Consider the following 25,845-nt stretch of genomic DNA (forward strand, 5'->3'; position numbering starts at 1 on the left):
TTCAAGGTCGGTGTGCCCACTCTCCATCTTCAGCCACAGGAGGAGGGAAGGCAGGGAAGGAGCGGGGCAGCACCGCTCCGTTTGTCACTTCTTGCAAACTGCAAACCCCCTCGGCCAGCGGCCCAGTGTGGAAAACACTCGCCACATGAGGCTGTTGACTTCAAGTCCCTGGAACTCAGTGCAATTCAGAAAGTTATTTTCCCTGTAGCACTAACTGTATTTCAGCCGTTCAAGTGGTTTGTGGCCACTGCATTGAACGCACGGATAAATAAGTTTTCGCGATCCTGGAAAGTTCCACTGGACTGGGAGGGGCTAGAGCTTAGGGGCGTGGCTACTCCCGCCAGCTGGGAATGTGTTTTGTTTTTCCCCCCTGGCAGGGGGTCCTTGTTAAAACTGGGGTCCTATTGTGATAAACAGACATGAAAACTGATTTTACAGAATAACTTCTTGTTCCTATCACAGGACCAAGGGCATGCACTGAGTAAAAGGCATCTCAGGCTGACCTGGATGGGATCTCAGATGCTGTTAGGCGCTTTCAACTCTGATGCTCAGAATCTTATAAAGTCCTAGATTTGCCTCATTTGAAACTCAACCTTACGACTTTGATCCGAAGGATCATATCGGCATTTAACTGTTAGCTTCATGTTCTCACTCACTTTATGTATGTGAACGCATGATCTACATATGAATCAATGTAGATGCACTTTCATATTCTAACAGAGACACAACAGTGAGCCAACAGAATGGTCAAAGTCCCGGCCTTCACATAGCTGTCAGAGTATTGGGCCAACAGACATATAAATGATCATAAAGGTATGTACAATTTATTATATATAACTTATACAAATATGAAGGTAATATAAATATATAATAAATGACATAAGGCCAGTACACAGAGAAGAATGTGTTCATTCAGTTAGTACTTACTGGGGATGTTCTGCCTGAAAGGTGCTCGAATAAGATAGATTCTGTACACATCAGATGAGAAAGTTATGTAATATGTTCCAGTGTGATGTGTGAGAAGGAGAAAGGCAGATGTGGAACAAGGCGGGAGACGAGGGGAGCCAAGGAGAGGGGTTTGCGACTTTACACGGAGGGCAGCGAAGGCCTCCCGGGGAGTTGCCCCTGGAGACAGAATCATGAGGAAGAGAGGGAGGAAGGCTTGATGTAGGAATGCTGGGATGCCAGGGCAGGGCGGGGCAAGTGCAAGGGTCCTGAGACAGATGCAGGGTTGATGTGTCTGAGGAGCAGGGGAGGGTGGCCATGGGCAAGGTCAGAGGGTAACAGGCTAGACCCTGTAGGTCTTTGGGATTTCATACGGACTTCAGAATTTTCTCTGAGTAAAGCACTGGAAGGTTTTGTGCAGAGGAAAGACTGCTTTGTATTTTCACAGAGTAACTCTGGCTGCTTTATTTTACCACATGTGCCATATAGTATATTATTTACTACATGATGTGCAATGTACCATGTGCTATATAATATGTGGGGTAATATTTAATATACTATACAATATAATACAATATAAGTAGACTATAGAGTGTAGACTGTCCTATACAATATAAATAGACTGTAGAGTGTAGACCGTCCTATGCGAGGGCATGAATGGAAGCACACTGACCAGTAAGGAGGCTGCTACAGTAACCCAAGTGAGAGTTGGAGGTTGCTCGGTGCAGAGTAGCTCCGCTGTGCATTTATCCATGTGGATTCACGCTCTGCTCCTTCCTCCCCACTCTACCCTGAAATGCTAACAGTCACGAACTGTGTCTACGGGCTTCCTTGCTCTCCGGCTCCCGTGTGAGTTTGGCCGTGGGAAGATAAGGACAGGGATCAAAGGCCGAGGAAGAAGGCGTGGGTTGGCAGAGGCCGTGTTTCCCCACTGAGGACCGCCGCGCTGCTGGGAAGCCCTCCCTGAGCTGTGGCCACCGCCATCCGGCACCCGCTCTTCCGTGCGCCTTTCCCAGCCTGGAATTTGTGTTGCTGTAGCTCCGGCTGCTGCTAGTTCAGGATGCATCTTTCTCTCCGCCACAGCTTTAAATAACCTGTCGTAAAACATCCTCACCTACCGATTGTAGCAGGGTGAATGTTTTCTGCAGGGACCCTGAGTGATGGAGAGGCCCTGACAGATGGGAATGGACAGAAGAGTTCAGATTCCAGATATGTTTCAAGGCAGAGCCGACAGCTTAGGGATTCACTACGCAATATGAGAGGAAGAAAAGAGTAAGCTAGGACTCCCAAGTTTTTGTCAAGGATATTGGACTAATGAAGTCGCGTTTTCCAAGATGGGAACGCTGTAGCCAGAGAGGTTTTATAAGTACCAGTGAAACGTTATACTTTGGGCATGTCACATAACGGATAATATGCTATTCACGTGAAAATTAGCAAACGATCTTTAGAGGTAATGGGAAAATGTAGGGGAAAAACCTTAAGGAGAAAATTAACACTAAGTCTCATCAGGTACATACAACTCATTCCTGTTTGGTGTGCTTTCTATTCTCCTGCCCTTCATGGGGATATACTGTATTTTATTGTTACCGAGTCTTTCTTTTAATATATAGATCTCTAAAATTCATGACATCTTAAATTAACTAGTGTCCTGAAATCAGTTGTCACATGATTCACATTGCTCTCCTGCTAGTATTACCTGCCGTCCAGCTCATACCTGCTCATAATTCATTGCCGCTATGTGTAAATAGTTTTAAATAAATTTTCAGTAAGTATACGAAAGAAAAATGAAAAGCTTAGTGTCATCCTTTAATCTCTTAGTGGTACATAAAATAATGGCTTATTTAAAAATTAATGGGATCTTAGAGACTATAAAATATGATATGCATTTTTGCATTATAAACTACATGTCCTCATTTTATTCAAGCAATAATAACTTGTGTGATATTTGCTTCAGGCTGGTAGACCAGACTTCCTGCTGAGTAGAAAAGCTGAATAATACCGTGGAAAAAGAAATGCTTTAAGGCATTAGTGAGCTTTGGAGGCAGACGGGATATTAAGGAGTAAAGAAGCCGGGGGAAAGGGAGGCACATTGTGGCAAATCCAACATCCTGAGATGTTTCCCCTCAGGACATTTGCTTCTGCTTAGTTGGTACAAGACAAAGAAACTTAAAAGCTGAGAAGAAAGTAGTAGCTAGGGGGCTGGAAGCCGAATGAAGTTTTCACAATGTCGTGGAGCTGGGCAAACAAAAGTAGTTTATCTTTATGCCAAGAAATAGGGGTAAAGTCCCTAGGCTTTCAGAGAGATTTTTTGAAGGCTTTACCTTGTGGGTAAGAAAAATACTGGAAATAACTAGTCCTCACAAAACTATAATCCAGCTTCAAATCAGATCAACTCCTACCGGATGAAGGTGATATGACCCTCTTCTACTTGTTTTCCAGAAGCAAATTAAATCATCCGGGACAAATATAACTCCATCTGGGTATTCTGGATAACGCTTTATTCATATGCCTAGCACTCAACAGAGACATTCTAGGTAAACCAGAAGACAAGATGAAAAGAATGAAATAGATTATAGAAACATGCACAGAGGTAATACAAATGTTAGAGGTGAGTTACTAGATATATAATTTTAAATAAATGGGATCCATATGCTTAAGTAAACAAATGGCAAGATAGGATATTTTAGCAGAAAACTAGAATCTACCAAATAAAATACAATGGGAATTTTAGACTGAAAAAGTATAATTAATGTGATTAAAATTTCCATACATGTGTTATAATGCAGATTAATCAGAGGTGGAGTGAGAATCGGGACTGAAAAATAGACCCCTGGAAAATACACAAATATAAAAAATAAGAAAGTAAGAAGAAACATGGTAATAAGCATATGTGACATTGTGTGAAGTTCTAACTGAGGTATAATTGGAGTCTGAGAGAGAAGGGAGATAAAAAGGTATAAAGACTTTGAAGAAGAAATTACAGCTGAGAATTTTTCAAAACTAGTGAAAGATTTTAAGCTGATGATTCAAGAAGGAACATGAAATCCCAATAGTGCATGCATGCACACGCACGTGTGTGCGCACACACACGCACACACACACACACACACACACACACCCCTACACAAATCTTAGGAATTTTTCTGAAAACAAATGACAAAGAGGACACCTTAACAGCAGCCACAAGAAGAGAGATCAATTATCTTCTAAAGAGGAATATGAGCCTTACAGCAGACTTATGTACATAAATTATGGATGTAAGAAGACGATGGACTGACGCTTGCTGGATGAAAGTAATTGCCAATCTAGATAGAGTTCTATAGGCGGCAAAAATATTCTTAAATAACTTAGGTGAAGGAAATGATTTACATCAACAAAGCCTAAGATAAACTATGCCCAGAGGTGTTATTCATTTGAAGTAAGAGGATCACCAGTAAAAGACGACGAGCATCAGAAAATGTACACGTGATGCTAAATCCAAATAATATTGATGGTTAGCAAGAATAAGGTTGACAAATGTATAATGACATGTGTGCACTTTGATAGCAACACACGGGATACTTTTACTGCCCTAAAAACGCTCTGTGCTCCACCTGTTCAAATATCCCCCAGACTTCTCTGGCAACCACTGATCCTTTTACTGGCTTCATAGTTCTGGCCTTTTTAGAATGTCATGTAGATGGAATCAGACGGAATGTGGCTCCTCCAGACTGACATCTTTTACTTAGCCATAATCATATAAAGTCCCTTTATGTCTTCAGAGCTTGACAGCTCATTTCTTTTCAGCGGTGAATTCTACTCCATCATCTGGATGTACCACAATTTATTTATCCATTCACCTCCTGAAGGATATCTTGGTTGCTTCCATGTTGTGGCAATTAGGAATAAAGCTGCTTCAACCATTTGTGGGCAGGTTTTGTGGTAGACATCAATTTTTAGCTCCTTTGAGTAATTATCAAGGGGCGTGGCTGTTGGATTGGATGGTAAAGGTATGCTAAGTTTTGTAAGAAATTGCTAAGCTGATTTTGAAATTGGCTGCACCATTTTGCATTCCCACTAACAAAGAATGAGAGGTCCTTTCCTCCACATCTTCACCAGCACTTGCTGTTGTCAGTGCTTTGTGTTTTGGCTGTTTTAACGGGTTTGGAGTGGTTATATACACTTTCAATTGATATTTAGTTTGTTGCCATTTTTTTAAGTCTGACACTGCACTGAACATTCTTAAAATGTAGACTGTCCTGTGCATTTCCTTATTTTTTCAAGTCTAGGAATAGATGGCAAAGCATACGATGAATGAGGCCAACCTTCTCTTAGATGCGTCAGTCATCTTTAGGCAATATGGCCCTAGACATGCTTCTACACCAAGCCCTGTTTACCAGTGTAGCTGTGGCTGAACTCTGGACAGCATTGTTCATTGTGAGTTAAAAACTGTTTGCCGAGTCTGAGAGGAAAAATACGCTATATTGAACGTGACTTTTCTAGTCGTGTTCGTAGAGACAAAAATAGAGTTTTAGCTCTATTTTCAGAATCTGGTAATAACAGATCCTGGTTTCTTTAATCTCATCTTTGATTGTCTGGAAGGTCAGTTGCCATTGTGGGTTCGCTAATCTGCATGGTCAGAGCATTTGATTGTGTCCTTTTGGCCTGTAAATCTGTTACTGGTATGCATGCATATGTACATCCATACATACATGGCATGCGTACATACAGTGTTTACATTGCAAAACTGGAGTAGTGGTTCTCAGGAGTGGTTTTGCTTCCTAATGAGGGTTGCCAGATAGAGCAAATAAAAATGCAGAACTTCCAGTTAAATTCGATTTTGGGATAAACAATGAATGTCCTATGCAATATTTGGGACACGCTTACACTAAGAAAAGCATTCATTGTTATTCTGAAGTTCACATTTAAATAAGTGCCTGTGTTTATCTGGCAACTGTACCCGGAGGGGTTATTTGGCAATGTCTGGAGGTATGAATGGCTGTCACAGCTGAGCAAGGGGGTTCTACTGGCATCTGGTGGGTTGAGGCCGGGGTTGCTGATAAATATTCAGCAATGCACAAAACGACTTTCTACAATGACCGGTTCCCTCCGTAGTCCTCAGTTGAGAGTTCCCGATTGAGACCGTTGGAGTTTCTGTTCCATTTCCAGGCTTTTGCATTTAGCTCGTGAAATGTCAAGACTGACAAGGACTGAATGTGAGTGATACATACAGGGCTACAGAACTCCTCACTGCCTCTCCCTGTCGTAGGCGGAAGTCTTACGTGACTGGCCGTGCCACCCTCCACCCTCCAGCCCTGCTTTGTTTCCGACACGGCACTTGCTGCTACATTGGGTCATGTGGCAGGGATTCATCGCTTGTGTTTTAAATGTGCCCCTCTCACCAGGACATGGCGTCCTGGAGGTGGAGACCTTGTTCCTCTTGTTTAAGCTGGTCTCCTCAGCACCTTGGAGAGCGTCTGTCCGTACTGTGAAGGGCACTGTGACCACAGAAGCAGAAGCGTGTCTTGCTTTGAAGATAACTTCACAGCCTCCAAACACGTTTTTCATGACAAATGATTCTTCAAGTGGGACGCTTCTCACACTTAGATCTACACGGGGGTGGGAGGTGCTGCCTGTGCCACTGGCTGCTCCTTGGAGAAGCGGCAGTAAAATGCCCATTGCCTGACTCATTCAAGGCATGAAAACGTGCTTGGGAAATGGAGACAGATTCGCCTCTGAAATATCTGAAACAACAAATTTGGGTTTTGGAATCCAATTAAGAACCGTGCATGGAAAGGAAATGTGTTAATCTCCATCTTGGGACATTCTTCCTTATTCCCAGTGCTGCAGGGAAACGGGGCGGTGGCGGGGAGGGGTGCAGTTCTCCGCAAGTGTCTCTAAAAGTGTCCTTTTATTGACAGAGATCCTGAAGAACCACTCATGTGTTTTTCTGGAGCTAACATTCTCATGAATAGGTAATAAAGCCCCCAAACTGCCCAGCTCTGCGCTTGCTCCGGGGGTCGGTCCCACATGTGTTGTTTTCATAACTTTCGAGCAGCAGTAGGTTCTTTAAGCCCTTTGCTTGTAATCCATGCTGCCGGTGTAGACAGATTAGCATGATGTACCTCCCATAGTGTCAACCTAAGCAGTGTTATCCAAGATTCTTGGACGTGATGTAGGAATTACATTGTTTCCCATATTTGTTAAGAGAAATGCCTGGCTCATTGCGATTTTAAAAATATGCTTTTCTGTGCACCACTGGGAATCGTCAATCGTGGTGCCATTGATACTCATGCCACATTCTAGGAAAGTCATGGATTCGCATGGAAAGACGAACAAAACAGGGCTGAGTCCTTGACTCGCTCCTGGAGGGTTACATTGTGTGGTGGTAAAGGAGCCAGACTCTGGGGTGTGAATCGTGTCTGCCACTTAACCACCTGCATGACTTCAGGCCACTCAGCTTCTCAGCATCTCCGTTTCCTCACTGCCAAGTAAGGGTGATACAAAGCACCTGCCACGTGGGGTTGCTGAGCATCGCGGGGCCACCCACCCCTCTAGAGCATACAGGACAGCGTCTGGAAGTAAAGAAGCATAATTATTACCTAAGTCACTTGGAGGGGGTTTGCTACATACCCAAGGAGAAAAACAGCATCAAGGACTGCGTACGTGTTGGAGACCCCGTGGGAGTGGGGCGAATGAATGGGCTGACTTGCCTAGAAGCAGAGGCCCCAGATGGCAGTGCTCTAGGCTGGGACAGATGGCATCTTTCCAGCTAGAGATTTGCTTTGGGGGAGAGGCCATTATAACCGGCCATTACAACCATTATAAATACCAGGACGTTGTGAATGGTGAGCTGCAGGGTACAGGTTTGACGTGGGAGTCACTGCCTAGCCGCGGAAACCTTTTGAGGGGTAACAACAAACAGGAAGGACAACAGCAAAGCCGTAAGAGCCCAGTGGCTTGTGGGGAGCGAAACCCCAGTCGTCAGACAGGGAACGTTTAACAGCTGGCTCTGGGAGGAGACGGGGAGGGTGACCCCTGATCCGTAAGGTCTGTCTGTTTCCATGGTCTACGTGCTGCCACCGTGGGGGACTGGCGCCCGGGGCCTGGAGTCACTGGATGGGGGGGTGTGGGGGGGCAGGTAGGAGGTGTGTGGAATCAGATCTCTGCTTCCTTGAAATTAGGTGAAATAGGTTTATTTTTGTTTTTATTTTTTCTTTTTTTTTCAACGTTTTTTTTTTTTTTATTTATTTTTGGGACAGAGAGAGACAAAGCATGAACGGGGGAGGGGCAGAGAGAGAGGGAGACACAGAATCGGAAACAGGCTCCAGGCTCTGAGCCATCAGCCCAGAGCCTGACGCGGGGCTCGAACTCACGGACCGCGAGATCGTGACCTGGCTGAAGTCGGACGCTTAACCGACTGCGCCACCCAGGCGCCCCTCTTTTTGTTTTTAATCAGGAACGTTTTCTTTTCTCGGTTGTCTTTCTACGATGCTGCTTTTGGCTTTTTCTGGTATCTTCCCCAAAAGCCCCACTCTCTGCCCTGTACAACTGATGTGTGACTCACTTGTTGGCAGTCTGTCCCTGGCCGCTTCAATTTCTTTGTCTTTTACCATTTACCTTTAGGGAAAGCTTCCAAAGTTCCCCTTCTCATATGATAGATTCAATTTTCTGCTTTCTCAAATCTGTTTTATTGCCTCTGAAACCATTTTAAATCCTTCACTTTTAATACTGCCAGATTCTTACCCCTTAGTCTTTATCGCATTAGAAATGGCAAAGGGCCGAGACGGTCTTAATTGTGGGGAGCTTAAAAGTTGTCCTGGGTGACATGCACGTCCCTACCCTCTGATGAGTATTCTTCAAAGCTGTGTCCTTCCTTGGCCTCTTGAATGCCTTTTTAAATTTGTTTCTTTTGCTTTGCTGTTTTTGCATGTGGATTCCATTCCTCTCTGCTCTTTGTTTCTTTGCTTTTTCTGTTTCACTGTCTCTGTAGGAGGGAAGTCTCTTGCAGGGAAATTTCCCTTCACACAATGGAGTGCATTCTTCTGTCCCTAGTTTTCTTTCTTCTAATAGTGTTCATGACAGAAATTCACCTGGGGGGGGGGGTGCTGATCCTTCATTACCCTGTGTGGGGGGCCCTGCAGCTTGAGCAGTGCAAGGGTGCACTGGGTTTGTGGACATGCCCAGCTTCTGTGCTCTGGACCAGTTTAGGGTTGGCCTGGGTGCATCCCAGGAGCAGTGGGAGCCTATGTCTCACGTTCTGTTCCCTGTCAGCAGGACACCCTGACTCTGTGGGGCTTTCTATGCGAGAGGCCAGGCTTCCTCTTGGGTCTTTCAACTCAGCTAATTGCAAAAGTTCACTGCCAGCATCGGGAGCTCACCAAGTGCATAGGATCCATGGGGTTCAGGACTTTTGCTCCTAGAAATAGCAAGCAGTTTAGGGGCGCCTGGGTGGCTTAGTCGGTTGAGTGTCCGACTTTGGCTCAGGTCATGATCTCACGGTTCATGAGTTCGAGCCCCGCGTCGGGCTCTGTGCTGACAGCTCGGAACCTGGAGCCTGCTTCGGATTCTGCGTCTCCCTGTCTCTGTCACTCTCTGTCCCTCCCCCACTCACTCTCTATCTCTCTTTCTATCTCAAAAATAAATAAACATTAAAAAAAAGAGAGAAATATCTGGTAGTTTCTACCCGGCTGCCTGCTCTGCTTAGGGTTCCAGATTTAGCAAATAAAGTTACGGAATTCTGTTACATTTGAATTTCAAATAAATAACACATTGATTTACTTCCTTTTATAAGCATGGCCCTGCAATGTCTCTGTTTATTGGAAATTGATCCTGGTTTCCTGTATTTTGGCGGGTGGGGTTAGAACCCCTGTGATCTCTCGGGACCTCCCATGGTTCCTGGCGTGCAGACTGAACCTCATGGTCAGTGCAGGTAATGACCCTTCTACTTGTTACCCTATGCCCTCCGTGACTGCTTTCTGGCCCGCCCAGAGGAAAGTATGAAAGTCTGTGCTCAAATTGCCATCTTCCCCATCTTCCTTAAAAGTTATTATTTAGGGAAAAATTATCTTTTCAAAAATGCTAGAATTAATATAAAGTCTCTCTGATGCCACTCTGAACTGCTTTAAGATGGGAACATGTCGCTTTCCTTCAAATTACTGTTTAAAGCCATGGCTTCAAAAACAAATGTAATTTTTTTCTTAATGGGTTATTAATTGAGCTCTACTGGGCATGGCTTCTTGGTTATCTGACACCTTGCTCATGTTGATGGAGAATTGGTATTCTTAGGTTATAGTAGCCACCCCTGTGGGGATTCAAGGGTAATGAGTTTTACTTCTTAGTCCGTTTTGTGCACTGTGGAACGGAATTGGCATGAGTTTTGCAGTTTGGTTATTAAAAAGAAAGAAAAAGAAAGGAAGGAAGGAAGAAAAAGACAGAGAAAGAAAGAAAGAAAGAAAGAAAGAAAGAAAGAAAGAAAGAAAGAAAGAAAAACGAAGAAAGGAAGGAAGAAAAAGAAAAAAGGAAGAACAAAGAAATAACACCAGCTTTAGGTCAACTCGGAGCGCTTTTAAGCAATAAATATGCGGGTCAGATACCAGGCAAAAAGACAAGTAAGCCACCTGCGGAAGAAAGCTTAGAAATTACTTCCCTCTCAACAATGTTTGCTGTGACCTCCCCTTATTGCTTTCCCAAATAAAGTCGGAGGACCCGTAGTCATTGCCCTTGGAATGTGTAATTAGTTGCACAATTAAGTTTGGTGTCCTCAAGGAGTGGGGGTCAGGGGTTCAACAGGAAAGTGCACACAGTTTTGGTGTCTACCACGGATGTTTAACTTTCTGTAACTGGGTGGTTTGGTTTTGGCAGTTTTTGGAAGGAATGAGAAGCTGGTGTGGACGGCTCAAGGCAGTTGTTGTGTCGAGTGCCCAGGTGTCTTTTTAAGAATCAGGAGACGGGCGCCTGGGTGGCTCAGTCGGTTAAGCCTCCCACTTCGGCTCAGGTCATGATCTCATCGTCCATGAGTTCGAGCCCCGCGTCGGGCTCTGTGCTGACAGCTCAGAGCCTGGAGCCTGTTTCGGATTCTGTGTCTCCCCCTCTCTCTCTGCCCCTCCCCTGCTCATGCTCTGTCTCTTTCTGTCTCAAAAATAAAAATAGAAACATTAAAAAAAAAAGAATCAGGAGACACTGTGTCATTGATGTAGGTCCTTCAGAGATCTCATTGCCTGGAGAAGCTTGTGTCTTCCTTGGCCCCACGTCGCTACTGTTTCATGGAGCCTGTAATGGGATCGAGGATTCCACTTACAAAGAGATGACGGACAGAAGACGGCAGCTAAAATCCCGCTGTAAACGTATAATGCACTCTTTGTAATATTAACGGCATAATTCATTTGTCGGCCCAACCACTCACACATTCATCAAATATTTATTGGGTACCCGAAATTTTCTGGGCACCCTCCCACCCTGCGTGGGGGCGTGTGGGACGTGGATGGGGCTCGTGGCCCAGAATCATGCAGTCCGGGGAAGCATTCCAGAGAAGTGACTTTGAGCGTGGCGGGAGCGCAGCAGAGGGTGGGGACGGGGTGCCAGTGAGGGGACAAAGCGTTCAGTCCAGAACATTAGCGGCAGATCCACTACATGTTCTCTGTTTTCACTAAAACTCACGTGGGAAAATACAGGAGGATAGGAAACATGACTCCCGAGTGATGTCCAGAAAGTTTAAAAAATTGAATCCTGTTAAGGAATGAAAGAGTCTGGTTCTACCTCTGATATTCTGATTTTGGGGAACAGAAAGTCCTCCTCATTAGGTTGAACCGTATGACGTCGCTGTTCCCGTCAGTCACAGCTGCTCACTTTTCGGCCGCTTCCACTGGGTCAGCACCACACAAACCCTGTTGCTCGATTGGGACTCCGCCTGGCCTGGGGTTGACAAAGCCGTGGGACTGAGAGAGTTCTTCACTCGCGACTGTCGCTACGCTCGGGACGAACGTCCGTCGCGAACCGGCTTCGCGTCCAGAAGCGGAGTGAGTGTAGCTTAGCTCCCGGCAGTGCTGTGGTTGGACGGTTCTTCGGTGCCCTGATCGGGGCCCTCACTCTGCAGACCGGCCCCCGAGGGGCCGAGAGGTTCAGCGCCTGTCACCTCGCAAACACGTACGGCAGAGCCGAGCGCAGGACCCCTTCCTCTGAGTCCTTTGCTTTGTCTTCTGCTCGCAGACAGTTGCTGACAGGGGTCCAGACCCGGGGAGGCGTCGTGTGCCAGAACAGGTGTTCACGCGGGCCTTTGAAGCAGGTTGGCACAATGAGTGTCCGGGCTCGAGTAGCTTTTATCGCGGAATAACCAGAGATAATTACATGGCTCCTAATGAGAAGGGCTTTGTGTGACTTGTGGAACTTTGCCTGGAAAGTCAGTGTTCCCAAGGCCAATAATGTCCATTTCTAAAAGCCGTTAAATTGGTTCTTGCATTGTGCAGTTTCTGCGTCTGTGTTTTTCTTACAGAGAATAAGGCGTACTGTAAAAACAGCTTGGGTTTTTGCCCCCGCTCCCTGACGGAGGGCTATGTTCAGCGAGGGAAGAAAAGAATACCTTTTATGGACTAGTATCAAGATGGCTTTTGGGGGGGGTGCGGCTGTGATGCGAGGGGCCGGTTGCCTCGGGACACGCGGGGTCTGCCGTGCCGCGGTCAGGTCCTCTCCTCTAACTGGAGTGCTGCTCCCAGCAGATCCTTCCGGGCTTTTCATTTCTCAGCATAACCCCGTGGGGTGCGCGTGACGTCCGCGTGATTGTCATGGCCCGTTTTGGTTTCCCTTTGCCCCGAGTCCCTTGTCATTTCCCAGTGGCCGGCGTGTCCTTACGTCTGTCATGGGTGGGAGGTGGACGCAGCCTCAGTCCCCGCGCTGAGGAAGTGAGCTCTCCACCTACCGTCCGTCCGTCCAACGGAGCTAACGAGAACAGCCTCCTCTTTCTGGTGCTTGCACACCCTTAAGACGTTCCCGATGCCGGATGCCCTCTCCTTTGAGCAAAAAGAGTGAGTTTTAGGCACAGCCCCATTTTAAAAACAGCATACTCAATGGGGCGCCTGGGCGGCTCAGCCGCTTAAGCGTCCGGCTCTTGGTTTCAGCTCAGGTCACGATCTCACAGGTTCGTGAGTTCGAGCTCCTCATCGGGCTTCGAGCTGACAGTGCGGAGCCTGCTTGGGATTCCGTGTCTCCCTCTCTCTCTGTTCCTCCCCTGCTCGCTCTCTCTCTCTCTCTCTCTCTCTCTCAAAACAAGTAAGTAAATAAACTTTAAAAATACTAAAAAAATAAGAGCGACATACTTCGTACCAAGTGAGTGGATGATTTAGAAGGTTTGGGTAAAGAGTTGGGGGGTTGGGACAAAGGGGGTGATCTGTGCCAAAGGGACGCGGAGATGCCGCCCTGGGTTTCTAACGCCTCTGCCCCGATTCCCTCCCGCAGTGACCGAGTGCCGCGGGGTCCTGGAGAGTATCCAGAGGTTCTCCCTGCTGCCCACCTACCTGCCCGTGACCTACCACATCAAGAACACCGACGTGTCCTTCTTCCTGAAGGAGGCCAACCAGGACATCATGAGAAACTCCAGCCTGCAGTCCCGCGTGGAATCCTTCCTGATTTACAAATCCAAGCGGCTGCCCGTCCTGAACGCCAGCTACGGGCCCTTCTCCATCGAGCAGGTGGTGCCCCAGGACTTAATGCTGCCCTCCAGCCCCTTCGGCTTCGCCAGCAAGTTTTCCCTCAACTGGAAGCTGAGGGCGCACATCGTGCGGGACAAGGTGTACCTGAGCCGCCCCAAGGTGCAGGTGCTTTTCCATCTGCTGGGCCGGGACTGGGCGGCGCGGAGCCCGGGCGAGAGACTGCCCTGCCTGCGGGTGTTTGCCTTCCGGGAGACCCGGGAGGTGCGGGCCGGCTGCCGGCTGCAGGGGGCCCTGGGGCTGTGCGTGGCCGAGCTGGAGCTGCTGGCCGGCTGGTTCGGGCCCCCCACCGTGCTGGCCGGGAGGCAGAAGGCGCCGGGGCCGCCCGAGGGGAGCCCCGTGGAGCTCTACTATGCCGTGCAGCCGGGGGACGGGCGCGGGGACTGTGCCGGCGGCGGGGACGCCAGGAAGGGCAACTCCATCCGGCCGGGGAGGGACGGGCCGGAGGAGGCCGTGCCCCGCCTGCAGAGGATCGGGAGCGTCTTCCTCTACCAGACGGGCAGCAGGCCCGCCCTGAGGGAGCTGCGTCTGGACAGCAACGTGGCCATCCGGTACTCGGCCCGCACGGCGAGGCAGGGCGAAGTGCTCACCTTCCCTGTGGCCGTGTCCCGAAACTGCAGCGCCGATCGCTTCACGCTGAGGTGAGTTCCCCGGCGGCGCCTGTCCGTGCGCACCTGTCCATGTGCCTCTGAGGCCACACGGTGCCTCCAGAGACCCACTCTTTGACCCCGAGCGCTGAGTTACTGCCTCCCAAGTTTTCTGAACCCCCTTTTCCGGGAAAATAGAACGGGCTGTCCTCTCCCGGTAGGCAATTTGGTGGTGAAGACATTTTCATTCCAGGATGGTCCGGGCCCTCCCAGAGCAGCCCGCGGGACGCTGATGTGCGCCTTTGCCTGAGGGCGGGGTCTCCTCAGAAGTTGTAGGAATACTAGCGAGGTCCCTTGGGGCCCTTGGAGCATCGGGAGCCCGGTGCTCGCAGTTGAAACGAGTCGGCAAATGGGATCGCGACGGTTGTCGGAAGGAGAGACGATAGGGTTTTGCCAACTCAAGTCTGTTCCGAGCCCGTGAGCTCTCAGTATGATACGGTACCAGCCTCACTTTGTTTCTCTCTGGAAATAGAACGCAGTGTTCGAAATACAAAAGGGCATAACGTGTGAAGAATATATAGTAGAATTTGTTGAGAGTGTTACTTACTTAAGAGTGTACCAAAGACAAGAAGACATTTAAACGGAGGACTGGGTACTTTGGGGGGAAAGAACGGGTTAGTTTTCTCTTTGGGATGTAATATGTCACAGAAGCTACTGGCCTTGGCTTGATTGGATTTTCATTAGATCGGTTTTTGTTTGTTTTAAACACAAGACAGATTTCAGTATACAGCTATCTGGGCGTGACTGATCGGGTCACTCAAAGTGCCCTGACGTTGTTAGCGAACGCAGTGATGCGGTCTCACGTGCTACGTAATGACATTTGTCATGATCCCTGAAAAGGGGCTGTTGGCGTACGTGAGACCCAGCGTCTGTGTGGTTTTTAGAGTTCACACAGTGATGGTCCTCTTCTCTCGTCCTTCTCCACGTGGGCTTAATACCTGCTTTTTCTTTGTTTTCTTTCTCCCCTTTCTCTTTGGCTTTGTGAAGGGGTGGGTGAGTTTCAGAAAGGATTCATTCTTTTGCTTATACGGTGCACATTTAAGCTTTGTTGATTTATGACCTCTTAATCTTGACCAAAGAAACAGAAACTAATGCACAACATTAATCTCACGGTTGAACGCGGCTGATTCTGGCAGGTCAAACCTTCGGCGTGGGCTGGCGGCACAGCTGGGGATTGACCACGGGGATTTAGGTCACGTAAACACATCTGTGGGGCTGAGGCCTCATTAGCTCTCCCTCCGTGCTCTGGAATCAGACCTGGATGCAGCTGGTCACAGGTCTGCTGGCTCTGTTCTCTGCCTCTCCACAGACGGTCTTCTGTAATGTTCTTTGTGGAGGTGGCTGTTGATGTCGAGAGCTGTTCTGTTGAGAGAAGGCAAAGGTTTGGAATAAGGGGAGCTTTGTTCTCGGGTGGTTTTGGACCCTCTGCCGTCCGGTAGATTTGCCAAGTGCTGATTGTTGATTTCCCGAACCCAGGGTGAGAGCCCCAAATCTCTTGAAGCCTTGACTCTCCAGGAGATGACGTCCACACCCAGCTTTTTGGGGGACGCAGTTGCATATGGAGTATTACACTTCACAGAAAGCTTTGTAGCTGGTGACCGCCTACCACACACTGTGCGTGGTCATCAGAGTCCTGAGGGCCGCTCGGTCATTGGCGAGCGGTAACAAAGCCAGCGGAAATTGGCATTGCTGGGCCACATAATCTGAGGAGTCCACATCTTTGCAAAATCAGAAACAGACACATTTGAAACACCCCGGTGTGGCCACTTAGAAGGTAAAGATTTGAGCACTTGGGATGTGGAGCAGAGGTGTGTTTGTTCAGAGTCCCTGGTTAGAAATTGGTAAAAAAGTTTAGTTTTTCGGTTACGATCATAGTGAACGAAATGTTCGTATATGTGTGTTGACCCTGGTGAGGGGCACACCTCGTGCCCCTTGGAAAGCACTGATGATGTGTTTGCTGCATCCTTCACACGCTGTCGTTACTGGTGAGTCATTGGGGTTTGTGGTAACGGCTGGAGGTGATCCTGAATCTGGTCGTGCTGTTAGCGTTCGGTCTGATTTCTCATCATTAGAAAGTAGTAAGACCGTGTGTCTTTTTTTTTTTTTTTTTAATTTTTTTTTTTCAACGTTTTTTATTTATTTTTGGGACAGAGAGAGACAGAGCATGAACGGGGGAGGGGCAGAGAGAGAGGGAGACACAGAATCGGAAACAGGCTCCAGGCTCCGAGCCATCAGCCCAGAGTCTGACGCGGGGCTCGAACTCACGGACCGCGAGATCGTGACCTGGCTGAAGTCGGACGCTTAACCGACTGCGCCACCCAGGCGCCCCACCGTGTGTCTTTTTTAATGAAGTCAGTTTGACGCTAATTTAGTATAGCCTCCAAATATTCAGAATGAGGGCGGGTCTGCTCCGTCTGGCTGGCCACCTGCTATAAATGACCCTGCAGGATCCAGCCGCGTGTCCTTGGGGGCTTTCGTCTGCATTTGTGACTTCTGGTTCTAGATGCTCCCTGAGGACATGCTCACGCGGTCAGGGGTGGGCTTACGGTATACAGGTCAGGTGTCAGCAGGACATCCATGGCCACTGAAGGATGGCCAGAGTGGGAAGGGGACCGAATTCAGTGCCACCAGCAGGAGGGGGCCCTCCAGTCCATGCGGCTGCTGCCCCTTGAGCTCTTTGCCGACAGTGGTTCACTGCCTTCTGCCACCTCCCCTGCTTGTTCTGAGCCTGTGACCTGAGTGTGGCACCAGGGCTAACACACAGGGCAGGAACCCAGTTGTGTCCTGCAAGTTATCAGGAAGGGCGGTTTAAAACCTTAGCTGTGTGTGTGTGCACGTGTGTGTGTGCAGGTGGGTGTGCATGTGTGTGCAGGTATGTGTGCATGTGTGTACGTGTGTGTGCAGGTGGGTGTGTGCAGATGTGTTCATATGTGTAGGTGTGTGCAGATGTGTGTGAGCAGGTGCATGCATACATGTACGTGTGTGTGCAGGAGTGTGCATGTCTGCATGTGCGTGTAGGCAGGTGTGTGAATATGTGTGCATATGTGTACGTGTGTGAAGGTGTATATGCAGGCAGGTGTGTGTATACGTGTGTGGAGGTGCGTGTGCACGTGGGCAGGTGTGTGCGGATATGTGTGCACACGTGTACTTGTGTGTAGGTGTGTTTGCACAGGTGTGTATGCATATGTCTGCATGCGTGTGTGCATATGCGTGCATACGTATACGTGTGTGTGTCAATGCCCGGGTGTGTGCGTTAACTGTCGAGAAGACGAAAACTGGGTGGGCTCTCGTCATCTTAGGAATTCTCTTCTCCCTCGTAGCTCCTGCCCTCCCGGGCAGACCTCCACAAAAGAGGAAAAACAAATAAATGCTTTCATTCCTTAGACATCTAAGGATCCCTTTTAATTTCAGGAAATGTTTCCCTTCAAGGAGACAACCGAAGCGTCCCATGGCAGTTGGGTTCTTTCTTTGTGTTCTTGCCTCCTGTTCTGTCCCATCTCTCCCCCCACAGAGGGCCAATTTCAGAAGCATCCGAGGTCTCTAATCACCTGGTTATGTGTCTGGAGGAAGAAAAGAATGTGGGCTCTCTGTCACATGCCCCCTACCTATTCTTCCGTTCCTTTCCCCCCAGGACGTCAGTTGGAAAGGGGTCCAGGCCATCAGATCTGAACGTGGGGCTAGAGGCAAGTATTTGCATGACGTGAGCTTGGTTCCCGACCACTCCGGGAAGTGCAGGTGGAAAGGTCCAGAACAGTGGCACAAAACTCAGATGAATGGGGGCTTTTCTCAGAGTCGGAGATATTCTTAAGTTGGTTGAACGAATGAGTGAATGAACACATCATTGATTACTAACGAACGCAGGCGGTTTACTGAGGTCTCTGCCGTGTCCCTCGCTAAACGCTCAAGAGCGTGTGACGTACGTCGTGTCTGGCACGGTGGTCAGACGCGAGGTCGTCTCTGAATCACACATTATTACCAAGGAGGTGTTCTTGCAAAGATGAGGGTTGTGAAGGCGGCCGTGAGCGAACAACATAAGAATATTTGATGAGGGGAGAAAGGGGGCCCGGGATGGGTAAGGCTCGAAAGGGCTTCGTGGTGGCTTGAAAAGCCCTCTGTGCCAGGTCCTGAGGTTGTTGGAGAAGAATGTGGTGGCTCGAGACTGGCCCTGAGCTCAATTCACTTGAAGGGTGCAGCCTTTGAACCTGCCCTGACCTAGAATAGGGCCCTCGTCTTACTCTGTTCCAGGTAAAATATGCCCGTGCTGTAGCCAGTGATAGTCTTAGCTGCAGACCATAAATCTCCGTCTGGCTCATTTAAGAAAAATACATAAATAAAGGGCTTGCCGGATGTATAGCGTGGGTCTCAAGAATTAATAAGAGAAGGGGCACCGGGCGTCGCGTCTGAGAAGAGGTGGATGGAACAGCCTACCCCCAGCACGTCTTCCCACCCGCCAGCGTGAACCCCTTCATCTGTCCTTGTCGTGCTCACAACAGGTGCACAGACTCTGTGGAGGCTCCCGCTGGCTCTCGTGTCTACTTGCTGCCTGTGCCCGGAGTGACACGGGGGCCCGGTGTGGCTCCCATAGTGAGACATGGGTTCCGGCCATTCCCTGCCTGTCACTAAGAGCGCCTCCCGCGGGAGGAGGTGTTTCCCTCTTGGGGAACCTGGGGTGCCCTCGGAAAGGGGGTGTGTGCTGGGCCTCCCCAAACCCCAGCGAGGTCCCTGACACCCGTGGCTGGGACGCTAGTGGGCATCAAGGGCCTCATGTGGGGTGGACAGCGGGTGAGAGGGGGACAGAGAAAGGAGGGCGTTCCATCTGTTTTAAAGAAGCTTTTGGCTTTAGAATAGATGTCGACATACAGGAAGGTTGTGAAGTCCGTGGAGGACAGTCTCCCGGCTGGTTTCCCGTGTTGTTAACATCGTACGTTAGTATGCTACATTTGTCACAATTAATGAGCCACACTTCATTCGTATTCCCTTAATCGTTGCCCTCTTTCTGTTCCAGGAGCCTGTCCATGATGTCATGTACGTGTGGCCATTGGGTCTCCTGAGATTCCCTGACTGTGACCGTTTCTTACACATTGTTTAGTTTTTTTTAACGTTTATTTATTATTAAGAGACAGACAGAGACAGAGCACAAGCAGGGGAGGGGCAGAGAGAGAGGGAGACGCAGAATCCGAAGCAGGCTCCGGGCTCCGAGCTGTCAGCCCAGAGCCCGACGCGGGGCTCGAACTCACAGACCGTGAGACCGTGACCTGAGCCGAAGTCGGACGCTCAACCGACTGAGCCACCCAGGTGCCTCACTCACACATAGTTTTTGATGACCCTGGCAGTTTTGAGACTTTACTGTAGGGAGATGTGAAGAATGTGCCTCCAGGGGCGGGGGCAGGGGGAGGGGTGGTTGTCTGCTGGTTTTCTCAAGGCGAGACCTTGTGAGGGGCATGGGGTTGAAACCACGGAGGTGGAGAACCACGGTCACCGCACCGCATCAGGGACGCGTCCTACCAGGCTGACCCACCCTGGCCGACGGTACCCTTGCCAGCGGCTGGGGGCGTGTCTCCCTTGCCCCGCGGGCTAGGTTTCTCAGCCTCGCGCTGCTGACATTCGGATCGGGTAGTATTTTGTTGGGGGTGGGGGTTCAGCCTGTGTCCTGCGGCCTCTCCGGCCTGCACCCGCGAGATGACGAAGGACAGAAACCCCAGTAGTGACACCCCCACGGTGTGCCCGGGTACTGCCACGCGTCCCCTGCGGGAGAAGGCACCCCAGCAAGTTAAAGACCATTGAGCGAGATTCTGGTCCTTGGGGACAAAAGGAAACATCTACAGAGGGAGCTCGCCTCTTACCCCCAGGGAGTTTCAGAGTTTAGAGTGAAGGCGACATTCTGAGCGCTCATGTTGTCCTTGGGAATCTTTTAAGCCGCACGCAACGTACCTTCTTTCTTCCACTAGAACGTCTGCTCCGTGAGGCAGAAACCGTTCGCTGCTTGCACTGGAAGCACGTGAGGTCAAGGTCAGCGAAAGTCAGCCACAGGCATGGACTTCCTCTTCCCGTTGACCGGGGAAACAGCCACAAGGGGGAAAGCCGCGAAGCCCAGGAAAGCATTCCACACGCTCCTGTCTTGCTCCGGGCACCAGGGCACCCGGCTGGGGGCTGGGGGGGCACAGGAAAGAGGGTCTCCACACTCCCCTTCGGTGTCTGCCTCTTGACACTGCGTCCAGGGATGTGGGAGAGGAGACAGAATGAGCGGACCTGAGTAGGCGTGGCGGTTCCTGCCTTCCTCGTGGTTCTGGAAGGTTCTCTTGGGGATGGGTGGACCGACCTGTGGATGTGGTTTTGGCAGAATGTGCGGGTACGGCCTGGGAAACTGCTGTCCGTCCTTCCACCAGAGGGCCGGTCCGGCCGGAATTCCTACGAAAGGGATTTCTTAGGATGGTCAGCCTTTTGGGTTTAAATGCTGTAATCCTTGCTGTTATTTTCGGGATGGACACACAGACCTTGTCTTGAGCAGGGTGCTCTGTGGTCTTGTCTGACTCTGCAGACTCCCGGCCACTCATGTTTGGCCTCTGTCACTTTGGGCTGACCTCCATGTCCCTAGAAGTGCCTCGGCATCATCTCGCCTGGGTCGTGGGGCCACCCATGGTCCCCTTGTCAACCAGACTGAGAGCAGTGGGAGGGAAAGGGTCCTGGTGCCGGCACCCTCTGGAACGCCCTGATGGCCCAGGGCTGGGCGGGGGGTGGATTTCAGTCCGCAGATCTGGGTGAGCAAGCTCAGGCTGGCTCATTCTGCATGCCCCCCCCGCCAACCTCCGGTCACAGGGCTGCGTTTGTGGAGGGGCACCCCATGCCTGGGCGAGGAGAAGTCAGACATGGGTTTTGGTCCTAAATGTCATCTGCGCATGAAGGTCTCCATGGAGACGTCCCTGTCTCAGGTGGTCTTTGGTCAGCAGGTTTGGAGGGAGCGTCTTCAGTCCTCCTCCTGCACATTCAGATTCTGTCTGTGCGGGTATCGCTTCCAGGCTCCTCTGAGGAAGCCAGTGGGGACGTGCGGGGCCCGGGAGCCACGTGAGACCCCGGAACACGGCAACAGTAGGAACCATGGTGATAAGAGTAGCCGGGGCGCCTGGATGGCTCAGTCAGTTGACTGTCCGACTTCGGCTCAGGTCATGCTCTCACGGTTCGTGAGTTCGAACCCTGCATCAGGCTCTGTGCTGACAGCTCAGAGCCCGGAGCCTGCTTCCGATTCTGTGTCTCCCTCTTTCTCTGCCTTTCTTCCACTCACACTCTGTTTCTCTCTCTCTCAAAAATGAAGTAAACATTAAACAAACTTAAAGAAATGTTTAAAAATAATACTAGCCAACACTTGTTATCTGTGTCAGACCCTGCTTAGAGTGATTCACGTGGTTTTTACACATTTAATCCTCGAAAGAGCCTTATGAATTGGCCACAGTTATTACCCGCCTTTCCAGAAGGGGAAACGGAAGCACAGAGGGTCACACAACTTGCCAGAGTCCCTGGAGCTTAACACATCGACTTAACGTCCTGCGAACACACCCCTGCTGTCACACACCCCAGAGCACCTGCTAGAAAATTCGTCTTCGCAAGTGCAGGGTGGGGGGCAGGCTCAGCCTCTACGTCACTTAAGAGAACGAGTTCCCGGAAGTGTTCTCGCTGTTTCCCAACCGTTTGTCCAGTGGGAAGCCTGGCGCTGGGGACTCGACAGCGAGCAGATCACCCGGACGGGGCCCTTCCCCGAGGGATCGAGCTGCGGGGAGCAGATGCCCACGCAGGCCAGTGCTTTCCAGAGGAGACCGGCGAAGGTATGTCCAGCATCAGCCACTGCGGTGGGAACCCGGCGAGTTCAGCGGCTCTGAGGGACGGTAGTGGATTGCGGTGGCCCTGTCCCAGCGTGTCACACGTGGTAGCTATGATGCGGAACAGAACTTTCAAATCCAAGGGCCGCGTTCACCTGCTGGAGACCACATGGGGTCTGGGAGGAGGGCACAGGGTGTGTTGTCCGGGGCCCCAGGCACCTGGCATTGTCCCTGACTTTGTGCCCTGGGAAGGTCATCGAAGCTCCCAGAGCCTCAGTTTCTGGTGTCGTGGGGTCTAAGTCAAAGACCACAGGGAAGCTTGAGCGCATTGTGTGGCATCAGATTGGGCATTTAGTAAGTAGCCCATCCACCGGGAAGTATGTCAGGGACCGGCTGAAGTGCAGACGTGACCCGGAGTCCCAAACAACATTGTCAGTTTACTCTGCAAAGGGCGGAGTTAACACGAGGTTCACGTTACATCTGCCTTAACTGGAAAGGATAATAAAAGCCATGCATGCTTAAAGCTGCATACAAGGCATTTCCCCGGATGACTGAGGGAAGCCACTAACTCAGCATATTCTGGAATGAGAAGGTAGAGTGAAGCCACACGTCAGCCTCCCTCCTCCCAAATCCGAAGGTATGAAAAGTCAGTGGATTAAAAAGGACATCAGCAGAAGTAATACCAGCATCAACAGACACAGAAAGGACTGGTGGTGGGGTGAGCCAGAGTGAGACAGAAGTTTCCAGAAATCGGCCCCGTGCATCCACCCACAGCGCGTGTGTCCCCCTCCCACGAGCCTCGGCGAGGGGAGACCACAGGGTCATGGGCTCGGCATGGCTGTGCATCTCCGACGTTCTTCCCGTGGGGAGGCAGGCTCCGGTCCCCCTGGCCTTGCCCCGGCCTCAGCGCACCGCTTTCCCAGTAGAACAGGGCAGTCGCGAGGATCTGGGGGTCCGAGGCTAGCCCGCAGCAAGTTGACCTTCCCCCAGGGTCTCCAGGAGCACTTGTTCTTGAAGCCTGAGCTGCCACATAAGAAGGCCAGCTCGTCTGCACGGACAGGGAGGGACCAGGAGGGCCCGGGCTTCTCGCCATCCCGTCGAGGCCCCAGACGCATGAGGGAAAGAAACTCTCGGATGCTGTAGACCAGGCAGCGATCTCAGCCGGTGACCTCAGCAAGTTCCAGGGGGAGCGCTTCGACCTCCCAGCAGAGCCCTGCTCCCACTTCGGGTACGTGAGTTGGCGTGTGTAAGAAGACCGTGTTGTACTTTGTCGAGCAGCGGTCGTGACACACGCACCAAGGACGGAGGACGGAGCAGAGCAGGTGCCTGAGGTCACTTGCTTTTCAGCTCCTTCCCGCCTTCTCTTGCTCCGCTGGGTCCGCCTTAGAACCTGCGTTCCCCACACGCCCTACACGGGCCGCGTCGGGCTTCTGAGTGCACGTGGCCGAGGGGACCCGTTGGCAGGAATCTTGCGTGTGGGAAGCCGAAGTCTGCGTAATCGTCTCCTGGCTCGCTTCGTGGTCCTGGCTCAGGCGTGAACGCCCCTCCATGGGGCAGCCGTGCCCTGGCTCCAATTCCTAGAGGGAGACCTTGCCATTGGCCCCTCACGGCCCCAGATCTGGGCTGTGTCCTCCCGACCCAGGATAGCTAGCAGCGTCCCGCAGGTGTGGACATCCAGGTCGCGCCACCGTTGTCTGGCCGGTCTTCCGGCAAGTTCTGCACCTCTTACCACTGCTGTGTATCAAAGTGCTCTGGTCGGTTGTCTGCTATGGGATCTCATCCCTGACGTGGGGGTAGCACTTTGAGGACACATCTTGTTAAAAAATTTTTTCAACATTTATTTATTTTTGAGAGACTGAGAGAGACAGAATGCGAGTGGGTTAGGGGCAGAGAGAGAAGGAGACAGAATCTGAAGCAGGCTCCGGGCTCTGAGCCGTCAGCACAGAGCCCGACATGGGGCTCGAACCCACAAACCGTGAGATCATGACCTGAGCTGAAGTCGAACGCCTAACCACCTGAGCCACCCAGGCGCCCCATTGAGAAGATACCTTTTATGGAAATAGAATATCTCATCTGATGGACTCCACCTTGTTCCAGAAGCAGAAGACAGTCATCGGGGGTTCTCATCTGTGTCGGTCTCAGCTGGGAGCACAGGCCCGAAGGTCTCAGGCAGGGAAGAAATGAATTTAGCCACACAGAAAATGTAATAAATAAGATACAAACTTCGAAAGACCTACAGGCAGCAGAGAGAGAACACGGCGGGGCAAGATAATATATTTGTCTCCAGTCTGTGGACTTCCTTGTGTGTAGGTGAAAATCAGTGCTTGTATTTTTTTCCCTTTCTTGTGTTGGGCAAGGGTCCAAGAGGCAGAGGTGAACTGGAGTACGCACCTGAAGCCCAGGGTTATCCAAGAGCGCGGAAGATGGGCACACGGGGTTGATTGAACTCAGGCACCGGGTATTTGGAAACAGCTGCATACGGGGAGGACAGGGCTCCCTCCGTCAAGCCCTGACTGCGCTCTCTTCCTCTCTCCCTGACCTCAGGCTGTTGAAAGCTCGGGTGTTGATAACACATTTTGAAAGATAAAGCATGCCAAGTGAAATTCATCCACAGCACGTCAGCGCTGATGGAAGGCCTGGGTCTGGGTCAGAGTTGTCCAGGTTGGACACAGACGCGCTTAAAACAAAGATGGCAGGACATTCTGTAAATACGTTGCGGGCAGGCAGGAAGGAGGAAGGAAGGAAGGAACGGGGAAGGAAGGGAAGAAGGCCGAACATAAGAGAGAGGACGAATTTATTTTGGAAGAAAATGTAAACCGAGAGAAAAAACAGAGAGACTTCTCTGTGAGTGCTTAAATGGCTCGGGAGTTTTTTTTAAAAAAGAATATGAACTTAATATTTCAAGAATTCAGATATGCAAAGAAAACAAAGATAGAGGCAGTAAGGTAGTCGAGAGAGCTAATATGTGAATTGAGGCCCCAAACAGCATAAAACGGAAATTACCACTAAGGAATGCTGCAGAAAAAAAAAAGTTAAAAAAATCAATACCAAAGTATCACCTAATTATGAAATTTCAATCATAATGAAATAGTTAGCTAATCGTTCAGGCAGAATAAATATTCCTAAGAACTTAAAGACGTGGGTGTGCTGTGTTCAGAGACAGAAAGACGGAATGTCGTGAAAGTGTCCGTTCTCCCCAAATGATTACATAGAGGCAATGCAATTCTAATAAAAATACCAGCTGGGATATCCTTCAAGGAGCTTGACAGGTTGAATTTTAATCTGTATGAAGACCAGAAGGCCAAGGATGGGTAAAACACTAAAGAGAAGACAAATGCAGATAGGTCGCTGAAAGTCCATAACCATGCAAATATGAGACTTCGTGTGACAGAACTACCATTATAGATCTGTGAGAAGGGATCTATTTTTCAAAAATGGCACTGGGGCATTATCCAAATGAGAAAGAAAGGAACCCGATCTCTATTTCATGCCATTTATACACATCAATTGTGGATCAATTAAGTATCCAGAGGGGAAAATAAAGGAAATCAATGTAGAAGAAAATAGTAAAGAAGTCTTTATAAGCTCCGCGGGGAAAAGATTTCTTCAACAAGATACCGGAACAGTGACCACCAAGGGGACAGCGATACTTTTGACTACGTGTGAAACATAAGTACTTTTTTAAAATCAGAAAGCAAACCATAAACTTGGGGAAGGTGTTAGTAACACATCAGACCGACAAAGAATTAGGATGCATAATAT

General features: G+C 49.9%; 1 protein-coding gene across 3 annotated transcripts in view; it reads left to right on the plus strand.

Annotated features, from left to right (window-relative positions):
- The window catches only part of TMEM132D (transmembrane protein 132D), a 557,920-nt gene that overhangs the window by 132,992 nt on the left and 399,083 nt on the right, over positions 1-25,845 (plus strand). For all 3 annotated transcript variants that reach the window (XM_053901888.1, XM_019433787.2, XM_019433788.2), the window contains exon 2: positions 13,375-14,266. In XM_053901888.1, coding sequence (XP_053757863.1) covers positions 13,375-14,266 — 892 coding nt within the window. The remainder of the gene's footprint in view (positions 1-13,374; positions 14,267-25,845) is intronic.

Source organism: Panthera pardus, unplaced genomic scaffold (genome assembly GCF_024362965.1).
Source record: "Panthera pardus isolate Hobbes unplaced genomic scaffold, ASM2436296v1 HiC_scaffold_14, whole genome shotgun sequence".
NCBI lineage: Eukaryota > Metazoa > Chordata > Mammalia > Carnivora > Felidae > Panthera > Panthera pardus.